Source organism: Vulpes lagopus, chromosome 24 (assembly GCF_018345385.1).
Source record: "Vulpes lagopus strain Blue_001 chromosome 24, ASM1834538v1, whole genome shotgun sequence".
NCBI classification, from domain to species: Eukaryota; Metazoa; Chordata; class Mammalia; order Carnivora; family Canidae; genus Vulpes; species Vulpes lagopus.
The window spans coordinates 42,404,648-42,426,459 of NC_054847.1; the positions used below are offsets into that span (position 1 = coordinate 42,404,648).

The 21,812-nt window shown below is 45.5% G+C and overlaps 1 protein-coding gene across 2 annotated transcripts in view; it reads right to left on the minus strand.

Annotated features, from left to right (window-relative positions):
- The window catches only part of CCBE1 (collagen and calcium binding EGF domains 1), a 230,873-nt gene extending 230,518 nt beyond the window's left edge, over nt 1-355 (minus strand). The window contains exon 1 of one of the 2 annotated variants that reach the window (XM_041739728.1): nt 76-355. In XM_041739728.1, coding sequence (XP_041595662.1) covers nt 76-206 — 131 coding nt within the window. In that variant the 5' untranslated portion in view covers nt 207-355. The remainder of the gene's footprint in view (nt 1-75) is intronic. The other variant, XM_041739730.1, reaches the window with a different exon arrangement.
- Between the last annotated feature and the right edge of the window lie 21,457 nt (nt 356-21,812).

Sequence of the window (21,812 nt, forward strand, 5' to 3'; positions counted from 1 at the left end):
GGTGCTGCCGGGGGTGGGGCCCGGGGTGCTGCCGGGGGGCCAGGCGCGCCCCGAGCGGGCGCCGGCCGCGCTTACCTGTCGCCGTCCTCGGGCTCCTCTCGGAAGCTCCACGTGTGTCCCAGCGCCAGGAGCAGCAGCAGCGGCCCCAGGCTCCCGCGCAGCCGCCCCCTGGCCGCTCCTCCCCGCCTCGGAGGCGGCGGCACCATCGGGGAGGCTCCCGGCTTCCTCCCGGCGCCGCCGCAGCTCTCCCGCCGCCCGCGCCCCGCTGCTCCGCCGCGGCCGCCGCCCTCTCGCCGGCAGGGGGCGCCGGGGGGCAGGGGCGTCCGCGCCACCTGCGCGAGGCACCGGGCGGGGTGTCGGGGAGCTGGCGCGGGTCGGGGGGCGCCCAGGCCAACGACGGGCTGCGGGGCGGGTCGCGGGCCGTGCCGGGCTCCTCGCTCGGGACGCGCGCTCGGGACCCAGGCGCTCGCCGCGCTCCGCTTGGGGCCGCGCCCTCCCCGCTCGCCTCTCCCCGCGCGGGGTGGGGGGGCCGGCGGCCGTGCGCATCTTGCCCCGGGCCGGCTCCGCGGGGGAGGGGGAGGGGGAGGGGGAGGGGGAGGAGGCGGGGGAGGAGCTGCCGGCTCGCGCGCCGCGGGGAGGGAGGGAGGGAGGCGAGCCCCGGGGCTAACCCGCTTCCTTCCTGGCGTCAGGTCCCTCCTGAAGGTCGGGGCCGGCCTGGGCGCCTCCGCGTGCCCCCCCGACCCCCCCGGCCCCCGGGCGCTTCTCCCCCGCTGCCCTTCCACGCCCCGAGACGGCTCGACCTTACAGGGCGGAGCCACCTGGGGTCCCCAAAACCTTCAGGTTCCCTAGTTGCTGCATTTGTTGGCCGAGCCGCCGCCTCCCTCCCGGCTGCAGGCGGGGACAGGCGCAGGGCGCACCCCCGCCCCGGGATGGGGGGCGCCCCTTATCTGCCCTTGCCCTGAGCGGCCTTCGCGCGGGCTCCGCGCCACGTGAGCCCCCACACGGGAGCGCTGGAAACTCGGGGGAGCAGGTGAGGCGCGGGGGCGGGGCCTTGATCTCCGCGCGCCGCTGCTGCTTGGGGCAGCCCGTCCGCGCCCGCAGGGACCGCGAGCACCTGGGGCGGGGCCCCCGCTGGGATGCATCCTGCCTCCGCGTCCTAACGCCGTCGCGCGTGCGGGGCTTCTGTGCCTGGCAAGGGGGAGCTGGGGACATAGGTGGGGCGGGCCTGGGCGCCTCCGCGCGCCTCCCCCCCCCCCCCCCCCCCCGGCCAGGCGAGTGAGTGGCCGAGGCCCAGAGACGGATCGGAAGCGCACGAGGTGGTCTTGCCCCTGACTCCTGACACCCGCGGTTCTGCAGCCGCCGGGACCGGGCGAAAGGTCGCTTGCTCCCGACTTGGCGGTGTCAGCAGGTGCTTGGATGCAGAATATTCTGGTCACCTGGGAATTGCCGCGCATAGCGCATAAAGCTGGACTTTTTTTAAAAAAAAGATTTTATTTATTCATGAGAGACAGAGGGAGAGAGAGGCAGAGACACAGGCAGAGGGAGAAGCAGGCTCCATGCAGGGAGCCCGACGGGGGACTCGATCTCGGGTCTCCAGGATCGCGCCCCGGGGGAAGGCAGGTGCTCAACCGCTGAGCCACCCGGGCGTCCCCAGCTTGGCGTTTTTAAGAGCAGTGGCAGTCTCCCCCCTCCGCAGAATGCTTTTATAGTTTCCAAAGGTTTTTCACATTCATGATTTCATTTGATACACTATCCCTTGAAACTAGAAGTCGGATTTCTTCATTCAGTGAGGTGGTGTTTTTTGGTTTCTGTTTTCTCTCTCTCTCTCTCTCTCTCTCCAAAGCTTATGCAGACTCCGCAGACCATAAAACAGACTTGATACTAAAATAGGATGCCTGGGAAACAAAGGGTTGCAGAAGGGGAGGTGGGTGGAGGGATAGTGGGCATTAAGCAGGCCAGGTGATGAGATGAGCACTGGGTGTTTTACTATATGTTGGTAAATTGAATTGAAATAAAATGAAAAATATGGTGCTACACACAAGGAGTAAATTTTCACGTAGCAAGTCAGAAGACACTTTAGAAGCCTGCAATACCCAAGAATGATGATCACGGAGTCAGGAATAGAACAAAACCTGGGTTCAAATCCAGGCTGTGTGGCTTACTAGCTGTGTAACTTTGGGCGAGTCAGGTAACCTTTCTGAGACTTACTTTTTTCTCATCTGCCAAATGGGGAAACCTCTCTCGTCTATGTTATGAGTACTAAATGAGGTAGTGCATATGAAGTATTTTTTGCAGTGTCCACCATGGCTTGAGTGCTCAGCAGTCATTACTATTATTTTAATGTAATGCACAGAATTTTCAGTTTTAACTTTCTAGCTTTCTGCTTTCTGGATAAATAGAAGTTTGTTTCACAACACTTGTTTGGGCTTCTAAAGAGATACCTCTCTAAGCACGTTGAAAAATAAAAGCATCCTGGAACTTACAAAAAATTATATCACTTTAGATTGTACCACAAACCTGCTTAGTCTCCATCTTGCAGGAAAGACACTATCCCGTAGGAGTTTCTGTTTTTATTTTATTACCAATGATTCTATTTTGATGTCTTGCTATCTTTTTTTCTCATTTTTACTTGTTTTGTTTTTTTGCTGTTGCATCGTGGATGTTAGTTCTCCAAATAATAGAATGGCGAAGGAGATTAGTTATCACTTTCATATGAACGGTTAATAAGCCACATATGGCGACCCGCAGCTTGGCAGAGAGAGTAATCCAGGCTGCAAAATGGTAAAAGCAGAACCATGCCCATTACGCACAGCTGTGTAGCAGAAGATTGGGGACAAAGCCAACTTTGCCGCCACCTTATTTTCAGCTCAGTACACTGAACACATATGACAATGAGGCGTCAGAGAATGTGCTGGGGCCAGGTAATCACCCCAGGTTTGCTTGGGGAAGAAATCCCAAGAGTGGGTGGTCAGAACATTCCTGGAAGAGGTGAGCTGAAGCAGAGAGACCCCAAGAAAACCTTTGCCTGGAGGCCTGGAATTTAAGCTCATTGGTGGCTACTGACAGCACAACATTTGGGGGGTGGGGGTGGGATTGGGCTGGAGAATACAACCAAGCACAAGGAGTTGTAATGGCCTTGTATGGATATGATTCCCCCGAAAAGTTAAACACTCTTGCAAACGATAAAACCTGTATTTGCTCAGGCTGCAGCCTGTATGGGAGATGTCAGAAGGAGTCTGAGTGTGGTAGGGACCTCCAGGGTCATTGGTTTCCTTTCCTGGCACCCTCACTCCTTCCCCCACCATGCAGGAGCTCCCCACTCCCAGGCTTGCCCCCACTGATCTGCCCCATTCCCTCATTTATAAAACGTTGCATGAGAGGGCTCACCTACTGCCTCTTTCATAGGAGAGCACCAAAGATTAATGATACGGACCTAAATGCTCCTCAGGGGAGGCTCTGTATGATTATTTCTTTTCAGCATACCACTCTCTGTGATGTTTTCCATATAGACCTGTCAGCTTCCCTGAAACAAACCAGAGAGTGGATTGTTACACAATTTACCATATCCTCAGGACATGGGGCTGTGCCTAGGGCATTAATGTGCACATTCAGTTCTAGGTTAGACTCCCTGGTGGACTGGAGATTGAGTGTAGGGGGCACTGCCGAAGGAGATTGGCTGATTGGAGAATCTAGAGGCGGGCATGCAAAAAGCAAAGTGAAAGGGGGAAAGAGAAATAAAACTAGGCCATAGGGCAGAGAAGACTCTTCTAAATGAGACCAAAGGCCTCTTCCACTCATTTTTAAGGGACTCCAATAACTTGTTTGGACAAAATCAACATGTAGAAAAAAGCGATCCATTAAAAAGATAAATTAAGAAACAGAACACTACTGGTTGAGGGCACGATTCATTTCATTTCATTTGTTTGTTTAAATTTTTCCTTTTCATGAAAAAGTATTTTTGGCGGCAAAAACATACTATTTTACAATGTGTCTATTCCTCTATATTATGTGCATTATGGAGAGTATATATTCTATATAGAAAAGAGCAAGATTAGATACAGCAATTAAGGCAAAGGAAAGTCAGGATAAATAATAAAAGGAAGCCAAAATGAAGTTAGTTGGCACGATCGTCTTGCAGAAAGTCCTATGTTGTGCTTAAAGCAGATCACGAATCAGTTCTTGGATTCTCAGACATCTATTCAAGATAATTCCACGATCAGTTATAAAATTCAAGGTGGTTGTAAAGGAAAAGCCTATATAAATTGTTCAAAAAAAATCACAGGTTTTCCTGTTGGTCTCCCTGAAATATAGCAACAATCATCTGTCAAGTAAAGATCTTCTTTTCATAGAAACAAGCCTCAACAAGTGGGTAGAGTCCCTACTGAATTTGAGCGATATCCATACAACATAATATCCCTAGAATAAACAGGTTGCCCTGATACCTTTCCTTCAGTTTCCATTTTGATTGCCATACAGCCAGGTTGGCTTAGAGAAACAGAGTTACACCTTGAAAAGTGTTCAAGTGTGCCGGTCTCCAAGCCATTGTGAAGAAATGCTCCGGGCAAGAAGACTCAAACATGTTAACACAGTAAAAGGATTTTAAAGTACTAGTTTTGGGGTGTGTATGCTGTCTTTGTGCTTAGTCTGACTTCGTTTTAACTTGCACAAGCTCTGAACATACATTGAAGCTTTGGGTCTCTGAGATTTTTCCTAAAGGACAAGGAGAAACATCTGATTCCTATGTCCAGCACCACATCACAATTTTTGCCAAACTTTGAAAGAAAGCCAATTTTAAAAGGTTAGCCTGTATGTACATCGGCTGCTAAAAGAGAAATGTACAAACAATAAAAAGGGAGAGAACATTCTTGTTATGTGGTTGAATGTCTCAAAAAAATTAAGAAAACTGGGGTGCCTGGCTCAGCAGTTGAGTGTCAGCCTTCCACTCAGGATGTGATCCTGGGGTCCTAGGGTCCAGTCCTGCATCGGGCTCCCTGCAAAGAGCCTGCTTCTCCCTCTGCCTCTCTCTCTCTCTCTCTCTCTCTCTCTCTCTCTCTCTGTCTCTCATGGATAAATACATAAAATCTTTTTTAAAAAATTAAGAAAACTTGTTCATGTGCTTTGGATGTTGCATTTTTGAAAGTTCAAATGTGCATTCACATGCTGGTGCATGCACAGGCGCGCACGCGCTTGCGCGCGCGCGCGCGCACACACACACACACACACACACACACACTGAGTCCCCGCCTGAGGTTTCTCCCAAAGGAGGAGCTTGTTGAAACAATGAGGATTGGCAGCCCCCTTGACCTGTCAGAGCTGTAGGATCAAGCGAGGATTTCTAGGAGAAGTTGCATTCTAATACCACTCATGGGGCTCCTTCTGGAACAACGGAAACTGCAGGACATGTGGCTGGGATGGCCCCATCTCTCCCCACAAGCATAAGCAGGGCAGGATAAGGGGCTAACACTAGAGGTGGGACCACTGGCCCACACTACGTGATCTCTGGTCGAGCAAATGGCATTAGAATTATCTCAGGATGAATGAGCTGACTCCTTTGAGTGTCAGCCATGGCAATACACAACTTCTGTGCTTTATTGTTGTAGAGCTAACTCTGTTTATACCCCTTAACTCCATCTGGGTAAGACTTCTTCCTTTTTTTTAAATTTTATTTATTTATTCATGAGAGACACACAGAGAGAGAGGCAGAGGGAGAAACAGGCTCCACGCAGGGAGCCCGACATGGGACTCGATCCTAGGTCTCCAGGATCATGCCCTGGTCTGAAGGCTGCACTAAACCACTGAGACACTGGGGCTACCCTGGGTAAGACTTCTTATTTAACATTTATTGAGAACTAGGAGATACTGAGCTCAATGGTATTAAGTCAATTTGACAGATAATAAGAATGTTAACCATAAAAGATTTCCAATATGAGCCAAGATGTCCTTTGGGATACCTTAGTGAACTAAAGATAACGATATCACCCATGCTAGCAGAGCTCCAGTGCTTACTATGATCTGTAATTAAAATATATTTTCCCTCTCATACCCGAGGGATATGAGAACCAGGGAAAGCCCAATGGCTTTCTCATTCCCTCTGGATATGAGAGGGAAAATGTATTTACCTCCTTCTTTTAAAAATGGATAGGAATAGCATCGGGAAATGGGAAGAAATTGGACTTAAAAATTGGATTTACTTAGGTTTGAAGTCCAGCTTACAATCTCTGTGACCCTGAACAAATTGTGAAACTTCCCTGAGACCCATTTTATCCACAAATAACAGAGAAACCTCAATCTCCAACTTGTAGGATTGTTGAAAAGAGTTAATGAGATATTTAGCGTGCCTGTAGCATCAGAGATCCTACATGATAGCTAATATCATTTTAATTGTTTTTCCTCAAAAATTTGCAGTTATGGTGGGCCATCCACCCTGTCAGCTCTAATTTGCTTCTGTAAGAACTAGTTTGTGAAATAAATGGCCAAGGGTAGAGACGTTCTGTCATAGAAAAGACTAAGTAGCAGAACTGACTCTGGTGTCATTACCATTGTGCTTGAATAAGACGTTAGACGGTGACTAAGACTCTGGGTAAGTCAAATCCATGAACAGTTGCTAGAAATGAGAATGTGTAGATGTGGTATAAACTTGGAGGATCTCTGTGCTTCTGAGTACTTGTGCCTGTCTGACTTTTATATATTTTAAATCAACTCATGGTTGTTGTTTTAAGATTTTATTTGTTTGAGAGAGAATCCGTGTGGGGGGCAGGGGGGAGGCAAGGCAGAGAGAGAGACACAAGCAGATCCTCTGCTGAGCCCGAGCCTTCTGTGGGGCTCATTGTCACAACCCTGACATCATGACCTGAGCCAAAACCAAGAGTCGGTCGCCTAATCCACTGAGCCACCCAGGCGCCCCAAATCAAATCATAGTTTAGAAGTATTTGAAGAGGGATCCCTGGGTGGCGCAGGGGTTTGGCGCCTGCCTTTGGCCCAGGGCACGATCCTGGAGACCCAGGATCGAATCCCACGTCGGGCTCCCGGTGCATGGAGCCTGCTTCTCCCTCTGCCTGTGTCTCTGCTTATCTCTCTATCTCTCAGTGACTATCATAAATAAATAAAAAAAATAAAAATAAAAAAAATACAGTTAAAAAAAAAAAAAAGAAGTATTTGAAGAGGGGCAGCCGGGTGGCGTAGTGGTTTAGCGCCACCTGCAGCCCAGGGCCTGATCCAGGAGACCCTGGGATCGAGTCCCACGTCGGGCTCTCTGCATGGAGCCTGCTTCTCCCTCTGCCTGTGTCTCTATGAATAAATAAATAAAATCTTAAAAAAAAAAAAAAAGGAAGTGTTTGAAGAGTTGACTAGCGGTTAATTCGGTCAATTCTAGAAGGACACAAATACTCTCTATAAATCTATCCATTGGTGAGACTGCATTAATTTCTTGTGAGCTTCCTGTAATTGGATCAATCCTAGAAAATTAGCAACAGTGTGAGGAGCCCCTTCCTAAGGAGGCCACGATCTTTCAGTAGGCCAGTTATGTTTAAAGCAAACATGGCAGCCCATGTTGTGTAGAAAAATCTTGGAGTTCAGTTTAAAGATTGTTGGATTCGTACAGAAGGCGCGATACATTTCTTAACCACAATGGAGGCCTGGTTGTGCTATGACACTAAGAGAGCCACATTCCTGCAAACTTTTAATGGATGATGGTTTTCTGAGAATTTGACACAATAGTAAGTGCGTGTAGACATTTTTAAAGTGCTTTACAAGTACTATCTCATTTAATCCTTAGTATAATCCTCAGTCACTGATTCTATTATTATTTGCATTTTACAGATGAAGAAACTGAGGAAGTGATTTTCATTGATTTGCCCAAGGTACAGGGTTCTGAGTAATGAGCTGGATTTGAACTGGGTCCGCAGGGCCCGTGATCTCAACACTTACACTAAACTGCCTTTGGAGAGGTGAACATCCAGGCAGTTTCCTCCTAAGAGACCGACTACATCCAGGATGTTTGCCCAGGGATATGAGAACCAGGGAAAGCCCAATGTCTATCCCCCTGACCAGTGACCCTGAGAATTGATGATGGTTCCTGCTCGGGCACGAGATCTTTCCTTTGCAGCTCTATGCCAACCAGCTGGCCCCATACGCTCCCACCTGTGTGCATTAGCTGACCTCTCTCTCCCAGCAAAGCTGAGCTGTGTCCACTGGACCTGTCCTCGTAGAGCCACACCGTCTGCTAATTTAGGTGGAAAGCTGGCATGAGAAGAATGAGCTCAAGTTTCAAAACTCTTGGCACTCTGGCACTTTTGCAAACCATCCTTCCAGTTCTGTCCTTGGCCCCAAGACAGGTCTTTATCAGACCTAGAACTCTTACAGAACTCGGAGATTATGAAAGTACTCAGGGAGGAGGGGGGAGCATTCTTGCAGTCACCACAAAGAAATACCTAGGCAAAATGTTTTTAAAACTTCAGAGTCCAGCATAATTTCGTGGAATCTCAACCCAAAACCAATTCTTTGAGACCCAGGAAGAACAGAGGAGGATAAGCAGTTGCGACCAAGGTTTTCTCAGGAAAGGTAGAGGAGTTTTCTTGGACCTCTCCCCTCCTCGGCCTCTTCCCCAACACCCCCCAACCCCTTCCCCCTTCCCGCCGCCCCCCTGCCATTCTGTCCCCACACCCAGAGGTTGCTGGCTTGTCCGCAGTGGATGTTTAAGAGCAGCATGGGTTTGCATTCTTGAGTCCTAATCTTTACCAACAATGCAGAAGCCCAAAGGAATGCCAGATAAAATAAGCTGCCTTGGTTTAGGGTCACTTAATTGACAAGCGTCACTTTTTTGTTTGGGGGGTTTCAGGGCAACTGTTTGCCTGCTTTCTGCTTGATCAGTGATGTTTAGACCCGAGTGTATCTTTTAGTATTGTTTATTTGGTTTGATCACTGATGAGCATCCTGATAATTCAGATCAGAAAGGGAGTTGGGACCTTACGAATCTTCCTTCAGTTCCAGCATTTATCTGCAGTGTAATTATAATGAGCCGGAAAGTTATGTGTATGCAATTTGACGTGTGTTTGGCTCTTGCATCTTCACGTCCTGATGGAAGACTAATGGGCCCTGACCCCGCGTGTCGGTAACCCACCATTAAACCCCCCAAGCGACCCACTTTGAAGTTGATCTCAGGCTGCGTCCTTCCTTCTTGGCCAGTCATCCCTGCTTTCCTTCTGGGTCTTTCTCTCTTGCTTCTGCTTTTTGCATTGCTTTCTCTTTCCTCCATCATTTTGCTGTAACTTCTTTGCTCAGATTCTGTCCTTTTGCCCACCAACTTTCATATTCCAGGCTCTGACTTGATTCTTCTCTGTTGTCTTCCTTCTACTCCTACTCTTCCTTCAAGTCCTTCTCCCAGTGACCCGGCACAAAGCGTATTCCTTACTCAATCCTATTTCTTCCTTGAAATCATTGGTTCTCGGGACCCCTGGGTGGCTCAGTGGTCGAGCCTCTGCCTTTGGCTCAGGTAGTGATCCCGGGATCGAGTTCCTTATGAGCTTCCCTGAAGGGAGCCTGCTTCTCCCTCTGCCTATGTCTCTCTCTCTCTCTCTCTGTGTCTCTTATGAATACATAATAAAATCTTTTTAAAAAATCACTCTTTTTTCTCATTTCTCAACCGGGAGACATTTTTGTCACCCAGCAGAAATTTAGCAATACCTGGAGAGGCTTTTAGTTGTCACAGTGGGGAGGGTGCTGCTGGCATCTCATGGGCAGAGGCCAGGACATTGCTCACCTCCCCGCTCCACACTGCACACAATAAAAAATTGTCTGGCTGGAGACATCAGTGGTGTCGAGGTTGAGAAATCCTTCCCTACAGACATTTACTCGTCTCTCCCTTTAATTCTTTTATTATCTCCTGTTTCCAAATCCCAGTTGCTTAATCCTTTTCATCCTCCATCTTCTTGTTAGCCTTTCCTCCATACCTGGCATCCTTCTCCTTGGCTGCATCTCCTTTATACTTTTAAACGAAGTCAGATCTCATCTCTTAGTCTCCCTCTCTTTCTCCTCTTGCCTTTGTGTTCACATCATAGTGCAGCAGTTACCTTATCTCTCAGCTGTCCTGCAGTGACTGGAGGACCTGGGAAAATACTTTTCTTAGAATTCCGTTTATTCTCCAAGTTTTCACAAGTCCAATACAGCCCTTGAGCTTCTGGATCTGAAGTGTCTTGAGCATATCATGCATGCGTGCAGGGGCAGCCCGCCTCCTACTCACCTGCTGCTGGCCAGGGGGGGCTTTTCCATCATTCCCCCAGCACACTCATGCTTCTGGGCTGCTTGCACTGGTGTGCCATAACTGCCAGCTCTCCTCTCACTATAAGAGGGGAGAAATACCTTCCTCTATCTTCACCCATTAAAAAAAAAATCAAATGAGTGTTTAACATATGGCAGGCAGTGATGGGTATGTTTGTGACTAAAGGAAATAAAAGAACAACTGTCCCCAGGGAGCTCCAAGCAAGACAATTAGCCACACCCAAATGAGGTGCCGCATGTTTTAAGAGTCTGCATGCAACAAGTAAGGACATTTGGAGCAGAGAGGAGAAAACACCCACGTTAGTTTTCTATGGCTATTATAAGACGTTACCACAACTTAGTGGCTCAAAACAATACACATTTATTATCTTGTAGGACTAGAAGCCAGGAGTCCAAAATCAGTTTCACTGTGCTAAAATCAAAGGGCTTCGTTCCTTCCACAGGATTGAGGGGGAGGTCTTGGTAGGGTGAGGAAAGGAAAGAACCAGAGCACTTATTCATTTTCTTTGAAGACTAGTGTAGAGCTTGCTGATTAAATGTTTGCAGGCAAAGAAATGGAATGAATGTGTGAATGAAGAAATGGTAGGCAGCCCTTCCTGAAGAGCCTACAGCAAAGCAAGGATGGAGACATCAGTGGCCACCCATCATCACTTTCAATTCAGCTGTCCTCATATCTAAGGCTCTTGTCTTACAGATGAATGGACTGTGAAGTGCAAGCGTCCAGGTGGACACACACACATGGCTCGGGGGCATGGCCACAAGAATCCAGGCATGCTACTTTGCTTTCTCTCTTCCAATTACCAGCACTAAAGCCCAGCATTCAGAAAAAGACTAGAAATTTTTAAAAAATTTTATTTATTTATTCATGAGACACACACAGAGAGAGAGAGAGAGAGGCAGAGACACAGGCAGAGGGAGAAGCAGGCTCCATGCAGGGAGTCCGATGCGGGACTCCATCCCGGGTCTCCAGGATCAGGCCCTGGGCTGAAGGCGGTGCTAAACCGCTGAGTCACCCAGGCTGCCCCAGAGATTCTTGCATTTGACCCCAAAGCACAAAACGCCCATGACTCTATAAGGAGCCCCTCTACCACTAGTGACAGCTCTATGGCTCTGTATTTCTTTATTTCTCACTCTTTGCAAAAACACTATCAACATTTAATCAGATCTCAAAGAAAGGGGTCAGAAGGCAAGTGGTTTCAACTACCTACACTTAACAGTCCCTTCTTTCCAAAAGTATTTTCTTTCTCTTAAGGCCTAACTGGTTCTCCACACTCTGAGCAATTAATAAATCAAAGCAGATTGAGTTGTGTGGTTGCCATAGGAAACTCTACCTTTGGGAAGCATTAAGCCTTGTCCCTGGAGATCAAGACATTTGTGAAAAGTGTGAAAGTTGCTCCAGTTCATTGATAGTAGGCCTTTATGCACATTATGCAACTTGTAGCCAACAGTAACTATCTTAAGGCTGGCTTTATTTTTCTTCTGGCCTGAATTCCCTGAAATATAAGGTCAAGGTTAAGAAAACTTAGAGCAATAGTTTAAGGGATTGAAGGAAAGCAGGAGGACTTAGCATATGCCTTCGAAATGCTGTCATTCTTGTGAAGGGTGCTTCGGTACAGAAACCTTGGTGTTAAGAGACTTTTTTTTTTTCCCTGAGATCACAATACTTTCGAAGCCTTTTTCCCAAAGCATTATCACCTTATATTTTCCCATGAGAAGGGGCCTTTTCCCTGTGGGTCTATGGGTGTCCCTGAAAGGGCCATAATCCTGTTTGTGATATCACTATCTATTGCCAGGCTCGGGTGCTGGTGCCAGACTAGGGATTATATGCGCATTCTTCAGTGCTCTGTGAAAATAATGTGGTCTCAGAGAGAACACGGGCCTCCTGGTATCCCTGTCAAGGTTGACCTTGTGTCCTGTCATGCCTCAACAATCCCTCCCATCCTTTATCAACTATTCACCACATCCCAAGCACTGTTCTGAGTGATTACTGATGTGATGTCATCCAGTCCTTACAGCAAGTCTGCCATGTAAATCTGATTCCCATTTTATAGATGAGAAAAACTGAGGCATGAAAAGGTCAATCACTCATCCAGGATCACCAGACTAGTTAGCAGTGGAGACCTGACATCAGACACAGGCTGTCTGGTCTGGGAATGCACGGGCTTAGCTGCTACCCTCTCTGGCTCTGGCTCTAGACAAAAAGGCTATTTTGCATAAGAAGTCACTGACCAGGCCACCCTCCCTACAGAAACCTCATTTGGGTCTGTCACCATTGTTTCCCTCTGGTCTCATCTCCATAGAGCCCTTGGAGACCCCTAGTGGCCTGAGTCACCAGGCCAGACAGCCAGGGCTCTGCCTGCAGACAAGGTCTGAGGTTTCCTTAAGGACAGAGGAAGTGGATCTGAAGTCCATCCCACACAGGGTCCTATGGCACATTCTTGTCATTCGTGATTAGTTGGCCAAAGTGGGTTCTTCGTGGTAGCAAAGAATAGTCCATGTGTGAGCTAGACGGCTCTGCTGAGCTCCGTGGTCGCAGGCAGCGTGCATAATTCCAGGCAGCCACCTTGCAAAGCCATAAAGAGGGACCTTGGTGAGCAGATGGCAATGGATGTCTGCAGATGTTATCACAATCAGAAGAACTTCAGGCACGTGAGGTGGGGCGTGTACATGCGGACAAAAGGAATATGTGTTGTTCCATCATTTATAAGAATACAGTCGAAGCCACTTAGGATTTGTCTAGAGCCCGGAGCCAGGCTCTAGATTTAGACAAGGGAACTTGCACATCTTTGACTATTTAGGCCTTGTGTGTAATATGTTCCTAACAAATGCTTGATGAATAAGAAGAAAAGTTTATCTAGCATAAACTTCATTCTTCAGATGGCGTGCGTGTCTCCAATGATTCTGCTATGGTTGAGGAAGGGATTTGATTATGTTCATTTCATATGTCAGTTATGCACCATTTGCAAAGTTTTGTCATCATCATCATCATCATATCACCACCACCATCATCATCGTACTAGCAGTGAAGGTCAGTTGCTCTGAGTATGAACACTGAGAGCTGGTATCCAGTGTCCAGATTGGCCTGTCTCACTGGGACCACATCCATTTAGCCCTCAGCTGGGCCAGAAGCTGGAGGGTAGGTTGGCTGCCTTGCTTGGCTTTCTGTTATTTCATTTTTCTGGTTCTTTTCTATCATCCTAACTTCTGGGGGTTTCCAGCTACAGCTGACTTTCCTGGGGAAAAACACAAGGAGCAGAGGAATGACGGAGTGTGAAGAGGCCCTCCGACAAAGGATTTAACAGAACCCCAGAGATAAAATACGTGGTAAGCTACGCGGAAAACAGACTGCCCACCCCAGCAGGGGCCGAACTGGCTCACTGGGTGGACAGAGGGTTGAAACAGAGGCATCTGGACAGCAAGGCTCTGTCTGCAGCCACTTAAGGATGAGACCCAGGATTGGAATTCCATTCCCCTCTCCCTGAATCTGGGTCAACGCTTACGGCTCGCCAGTTATTGTTACTCATGTAATTAACAGATAGTTGTGGGTTTCGAGACCCTCTAGATTCCAGTTCTTTCTGAAGGTCTCCACTGCTTAGCCAGACCTGCACAGTCTGGGGGAGGGAGCGGAAATAGAATTAAAATTCCAGCCGAAGCTTTCCCTACTGGCACAGTTCTGCTAGGAGGCAGAGCAGGAGAGGTTGGAAGTTGCGGTTTAATGAGGTGTTGTGATTGTTGGAGGTGGCCTGGTCCCCGCTGGGAGGTTACTGTAATCACAGTGAGGTCTGCCAGAGGCAACGGTGAGCAGACAGCAGGAGGACAGGCCGGGGAGGGAGACATCTGTGCGCTGCGCCCTGAAGATGCGCCGCTGCAGACAGCACCACTTCTTTGGGACACTACTCACTTTTAGGGCCCAAAGTACCATAAACGTTTTATGAGGATCCAAAAGGAGCAGCACCTTCCCCCATTCTCCGTGGCCAACAAACCACCGAGACTGAATGGAAACAGCTTTGTCATTCCACCCATGAAATGTTCGAGAAAAGCCTTGTAAAACAATTTAGCGGTGATGGAGTGAGTAAGCGCTCTTCCTCATCTCTTGCATTCCCCATCAAGGAATGCTCTCCAAACAGTTTCTAACACCTCATATAGTTCAATCATGAGAACCAGCTGTTGGGTTATTTTGTTTGGGTTTAGTTCACTTTGGGGGCAAGTGTTTCTGTGTATAAACGGTATATTTTAGAAACAAATCGGAGAAGCGGTGGTCCTCACAGCAGCTCACTATTGCAGAGTTAGATCTCAGCGCTCTGACCCCACAGCGCATGTTTTGGCACACGGTCCCAGCTGGCCGAGGTTGCTTCTACTTACTCATCTGCCTCTAGGCTTCCCAAATGTTTTCCTGGAATATGCTCATGGGGGGTGTTATTTATAATCTCCCATAATCCTCATACTCATACTGAACACGTCCAGTGGTTGCTTTTCACACGAAGAGTAAGAGCTCATGTGACTTGGGAGGAATGTGAAGGAAACGCTTGGCACTCCTGACACCTCCAACCGGCGTCCAATGGGGAAGAGTCTCAGCCTCCTGAGGAAGGCTGAGAGCTCTGGCCACTCACACTCGCTTGTCTGAACCTCTACTTCAGGGCACGCCTGACCTTCAGCAGAAGAATCAAGGGCAAGCTGTAGCGAGGCAAGTTCAAGGATGGTGGTTCTGATCAGATGCTCTGGCTGCATCCTGGTTCCTCAACTTGACTGCCCATACCACTGATCTCACCTTGGATCAGTGATCGATTTTGGAATGAACACTGGCTGGAAAGAGCTACAGAATATCTTCAAAGGAGAGAGGCTGAGGGGGCACCTGGCTGGCTCAGTTGCTTGAGCTTCTGATCTTGGTTTCAGCTCAGGTCATTGATCTCATGGGTTGCAGGATGGAGCCCCGCATGGGCTCTGCACTCAGCCAAGAATCTGTTGGAGATTATCTCCCTCTCCCACCCCCTCTGCATCCCCCCCATTCCAGCCTGTGCTCTCGCACTCTCTCCTTCTTTTAAATCAATACTTAAATCTTTTTTTTAAAAAAGAGATAGTTTAGGGATACTACCTGTAGAAATGGGAATAAACCAGCCTTAGGGCACAGCCAGGTATTGGCATTACTCCATAGATTCATGTCCATGCTGTTCCTTAGTAGCCTGGGGCTATGGACAAGTTACTTGACTCTTCTAGTCCTCAGTTTCCTCATCTTTAAAATGGGGATGATGACAATCCTCACTGCATAAGGTCACTGGGAGGTTAGATAACACATGGAAGGCTGGCAGAGGACAGAGTAGTCCTGGGCACCTAAAATGTGCTCAGTAAACATCCTGTATACATGTTTCTGTGAGTTTGCACTTAGTGACGGTAGAAATCATAAACCAGCACCCTAATTCTAGACAACACTTAGGATCATAAGAAGGTCATTTAGTGATGGCTTTGTCTCAAATCTTCCTCCTATAAAACGTTATGCCACCTCAAGGACAGGGGTACTTAGCGTTTAGATAGTGCTTCAGATTCTATTGAGAGGCCTGTTATCAACACAAAATGTCATTCTGTTATCTTTCATTGGTTCTAATGGAAAGAAAAATCATCTCAACCTTTGTAAGGATCTTTGTTGAACTTATTCTAGGAGTATTTTATAAATCATCCCCCCAGTGAGTGTGTTTTATATACTACAAACTCTTCATACCACCACAGGTATTCTATAAGCACAACTGATTAAATAAAGCACAGGCAATTTGGCTACAGACAGTGTCTGTGTGTAATTAGCTTATTACTTTCGCAATCAATTAACCAATGAGCTCTGGGGTTTTTAAAAAGTGCTTCCTGAAAGAGCCTAGTGGCTAATAATTACTTATTAAGAAAGATAAAGAGAGAAAATATGAGGAAATCTACATTGCAATGCTCTCTTTGGTGATTCAAGATATTGCCAGTTGGCCTGAAGTTGGACTATACTGGGGCAGATTTTTCTAATCAAGCCTCATTCTGAGAAATATCTCTTTTGGCTTTGGCTCATCTGCAACTGAGATGGACTCAATTAGCCAAATCATAGAGTATATGAGGAGTTTGTCATATAGGAAAATTCGTCCCTTCCAGCCGTATTGTCTTATATCACACAATACTGTTATACTGGGTCATGTTACTCATGTCAAAATTCAGAGAAATCTGGGAAATTCCCAGAAAACCCTCGTTAACTCAGGAGGTTCTCTCACTAATGTTGTGATCATGACACATGGAGATGTTATGCGCTCAATGGATGTTTGGAATTTCAGCAGAATATGTGTTGGTAAGTGACCAAAAGGGAACGTTTTATTATTCTATTAATTAAAGCCATTCCACAATTGTAGAAACAAGTTTTTATTATTGACTCACTGTTTCCAGCTAAGCAATAGGAACACATATTTATATGGGGTATTTCAATTATTCAGGGCTTTAACTTTCCATTTCCTGGTGTTACGGGATTTAATTGTGTCCTTCAAAAGATATGCTGAAGTCCTAACCCAGGACCTCTATTTGGAAAGAGGATCATTGCACATGTAATTAGTTAAGATAAAGTTATACTGGAGTAGGGTCACCTGCAATCAGTCCTTACGAAGAGGTGAAGAGGCATACAAGGAAGGAAGCTACTTGACATAGAACAGAGGGAGAAATTGTTACAATGCATCTAAGCCAAAGAAACCAAGAATTGTTGGAAAACACCAGAAGCTGGAAGAGGTGAGGAGACTTCTCCCCTACACGTTTCAGAGGAAAATTGGCCCTGTCAACACCTTGACTTTGAACTTCTGGCCCCCAAAACTCTGGGACAATAAATTTCTGTGGTTTTAAGCCACCCAGATTGTGGTACTTTGTTAAGGCATTGCTAGAAAACGAATACACCTGGTTTGTACATTTCTTTAAATGCTGTTGGATGTCAATGCATAGTATATAAAGGGATAGTTAAATTAAACATTCAGAACTTAATTCTTCAACCCTTTGGATCTGCTAACACCTCAAGCCTCATCAATATGTAAGTATTGCCACAATCTCAGTGGTCAACCAGAGGGCTACTCATGGCTTCTTAGAATGCTACACTCAGCCCCAAAAGTCCTTACGATGAGAAGCAATTGACATTGAGAACTGTCAAAATTCTGTCATTTAGAGCCTTAATGTTTCTTTGTCTAGAAGAAAATCACTAGAAAATGTCACCGAGAAAGCATGTGGTACTCTTAGTTCCAAGATAATAAATAAGTCAGATCTGAACTTTTGAAGACTTTTTGTGACTTCTGTTGACACTGGTGAATTTTGGCTCTTGTCCTGGTTAGCCTCACTAGAAATAGTTGAATTGTTTTAATCATAATGTCTACTAAAAAAAGTTGTAAGGTTGGATAAAACCAGAATTTTTTTAAAGATTTTATTTATTTATTTGTGAGGGAGGGAGGGAGAGAGAGAGAGAGAGAGAGAGAGAGAGAGAGAGAGGCAGAGACACAGGCAGAGGGAGAAGCAGGCTCCATGCAGGGAGCCTGATGTGGGACTCGAACCGGGGTCTCCAGGATCATGCCCTGGGCTGAAGGCAGCGCTAAGCCGCTGAGCCACCCGGGCTGCCCATAAAAACAGAATTTGATCAATCTCTGGGTTATACTCTGTTTGTCTTTACTTATTTTTCAAAGACATGCTTTATGAATGGTGTGGAGGGGCACCTGGCTGACTTAGTAGAGCATACAACTCTTGATCTTGGGGTTATGAGATTACATAGAAAATAAAATCTTAAAAAGATAAAAAAAATAAATTATGTGGAAAACATTACCTTGAGAGCACTGACATGAAGATAAAGATAGTTTAAGAAAGTGATGGGTAGAGGACATCTCCTAAGATGTTAAGCAAATGTTCTGGCATATTTGATTACTAACAAAGTTTTGTTTGCAGAGCATATTTAATGACACAGGAAATGCTTAATATATATTTTGGTGAGAAAAATTAGGATGAGAAATTCATTTATAGTTTGATACTGATTAAGCAAAACAAAATCTGTGGATATAAAAATGTTAACAGGGATAACTTGTATAGTGGGATTTCAATTTTTATACTTCTTACTCTCCTCCAAATTCCCAACATAGGCAAAGACTACTTCTCTAATCCCAAAGCAATTATACCAAAACATTAACAGTCATTTTCTGTGAATTATAATATTGTCAGTGATTTTTTTTTCATTCCAAAATAAGTTTTTAATTTGTTTTGCAATGAAAGAAAATCAAACGTTTAAAAAATTTATATTTATGGATGATCTAGCCATATGGGTGTCTCTGAGATGTTAAAGCTGCTTTAAAATGACCCATGAAGCTTTTGAGATGGTGTCATGAGGAATTACTGTAGGCATGTTGTGGATTGTATAAGGGTTCTCAACTCTTCTCCTAGGCCTATACTCGTCATGTGACTTTGCAGTTCCTTCCACTAGTGGCAGAGAACATTCCTCTACCCCATGGATGCCAGGCTATAGGTCTTGTGATTTGCTTTGGCCAACAGAGCAGACAGTATGCTAGTTTTGAGCCCAGATCTTAAGATACATCACATTTCTGCTTCCTAATTCAAACATCTGCCATCACCATGAGAGGATCCTTCCAAGAGCTGCTACTGCCCCTTTAGCCTGGCTAAAAGAACACATGTGGAGCAAATTCAAGTCCAACCCACAATGAAGAGCTAAGCCCAGCAAGGCAAAATTACCCAGCTGAGCCCAACCTAGCTCAGCCGTTCAATCAACTGATAGACCCAATTACACAAAAGCAAATGTCTATTAATAAAGGCTATTAAGTTTTGGGATGGTTAAGAAATAGCAGACTGATAAAATCTCACTGATGAGGAGACAATATTGGCATGGATGACTAATGGCCCAGTATGGGGGCTGACAAAGAATGTCAACCCAGTATGATAAAAGGCCATTATGCTAAAAACAGAAATGGCCCTGCATCTTGATGAAATAGGTTTTCATGTATTTGTATGGGAGCTTCCAATGTGTGTCTATGACAAAATTATTGAATGTATGATATACCACTGTGTTTGTAATTAGTTGTCTTTTCTAGCTTTCAGTTAAACCCATTAAATACACCATTTTCACTTTGTCATATTCTGGTTCCCATTGAAGAATGATATTTTGAGGGGCACCTGGGTGGCTCAGTGGTTGAGCATCTGCCTTTGGCTCAGGTCATGATCCTGGGGTCCTGGGATCGAGTCCTTTCTTGGGCTCTCCACAGGGAAACTTCTTCTCCCTCTGCCTCTCTCTTTGTGTCTCATGAATAAATAAATAAAATCTTTAAAAAAAAAGAATGGTATTTTGAGTTGTAGTTCTCAATGTTCATTTAGTAGCTTACTCTAAGTATTGTAAGACTATTAACCATAGTGCACTAATATTTGGTGTATGGACTGGAATTATCCCTCTTTTTTAGACCAAGTTTTTCCAACCTTGGCACTATTGGCATTTTAAGACAGATAATTCTTTGCTGTGGGGAATTGTTCTGTGCATTTTAAGATGTTCAGCAGCATCCCTGATCTCTACCTGCTAAATGATGTTAGATACACACCTGTCTCCAGTTGTGACAGTTAAAACATCTCCAAACATTTCTCAAATGTCTGAGAAGGGAACACTGGGATTTGGTTTGGTTAAGTGAAATTCACAGTGATATATATCACTGGCCATTTTTGAAAGTTGAGGTTTATAATAATTCAGACTGTAATAAAAAATCCAAAGTCTAGAACTTCTAATTCTTACTTACAGTCATCATGAATATATTGTAATTGGAGTGGGAAAACCCAAAAATGTGTTAATGCCCTGATAGGTAGATCATCCCGAACTTATCTGCACCTACTCTGCAGTCAGGCTAAAACTTCTCCCCGTTGCACACATGAACAGGCAGCTGGATGGGACAAGCAATACTCTGGGCATTGTTTTTAGGGTACAGAACCATGACCAACTTAACACCTCATAAAAATGAATAGAGAATGGGAAAATTCTAACTATAAATGAGGAACTTCAAATACCACCTTACTCAAAGATTCCATTTCTATCAGACAAAGGATGAAGCAAGATTTAATTTCCTGACAGTTTATATGCTTCAGCAGGAATGTGGGCAAGCACCAGTTAAGTGCTAAACCTGACTGTGGGACATGTGGTTAAAATTAACATCAAAACTGAGCTCGTATTCATGATTATATCCTTTTTGGGGGGACTCACATGAGTTTGAACTACACCCTAAAACCGGGCACTCTGGTAGCAGATCTTCAAACACTCTGTGCCATTTGACATCAGTCCCCTTTATACGCCCCTCTGAATCTCAGTTTCCCTGTCTGCAGAAAGAGAAGGTTGAACTAAATAGGGTCTGTGATCCCTTCTAGCTGAAACCTTCTTTGAGTTATTTGTCAGTGTGATTGTCCACACAACAAAGCAATTGGGCTGAGTTGGGGAGTTTCTTATAATAAGATTTGCCTTATGCTTCAAGCAATTTGCCTAAGACTTTTACCTAAAGTGGCAAATCATGCTCAAACACAGTAGAGTGAATCTTCCCATTCTTGTTTGAGGTCTATCAGGAGATCCAGTTTAGACCACTGAGAGAGTGGGGAGGAAAAGATTCATTGATTTACCACTGGAAACTCAACAGATTTGAGAACATCATGCCAAAAACAACTGGTCTCTTTAAGACAGAGTAGAAAACGATTGCACATATAATCACGTCACTAGGTCACTAAGTAAAATGAGAAAGAAATCCCAGGGAATTATGATGGGTGGTCGAGACTGATTTCTAAAACCACCAACCCATCAATTGAATTTATTGGATGTGAAAACTTGTGATCAGGCTAAAGGAAGAATTTCCATAACATGTACAGAAAAATGGTGAAAGAAATACATTTCTATTTAGAGACATTCTTTATTGGCTCTAGTATATGCTGGGAGGAGAGAAACCTCTGGAATGGTGAAGAAAAATTATTTACTCCAGGGTTGTTCCCTGGCTAAGAGTAAGGGAGGCTCAGTGGAGCCTTTAAGACATGGCTCTCTTATAATATGCATGCATACATATCTTAATGTATTTTTTTCTAATGAAAGGGCAGCAAAAATAAGCAGTTCTTGTTTTTAAAAAATAAAGTAAGATAAAATAATAAAACATGGTTCTCTTGAGAGAAGGGAATGAAAAGAGTCCTTCAGTTAATGAATAAAAGGCATAAGCTTACAGCCTCAACTATGCTCATACCCCCCATCCTGAGTGCCAGCGACTGATTCTGTATCACTATCCAACTACTGCCAGGCCACACCACGGGAGTGCCCACCAACACACCCCTGCACCCTGCACCCTCACCTCTTCAGGGTGGGAATATCCAGGCTCACTGTCTTGTAAGTTCTTTGCTCATAGACATGATGCTAGGTTTGTTTGCTTTAAAACAAAGAGGTAGTCATGGAATTTCCTAACTTACTCATTTTTAAAAGTATCTTCCGATTTTACCACAAGGGAATTGGAATTTGTGTCCAATTTGTATTTGCAAAGATTTAAAAA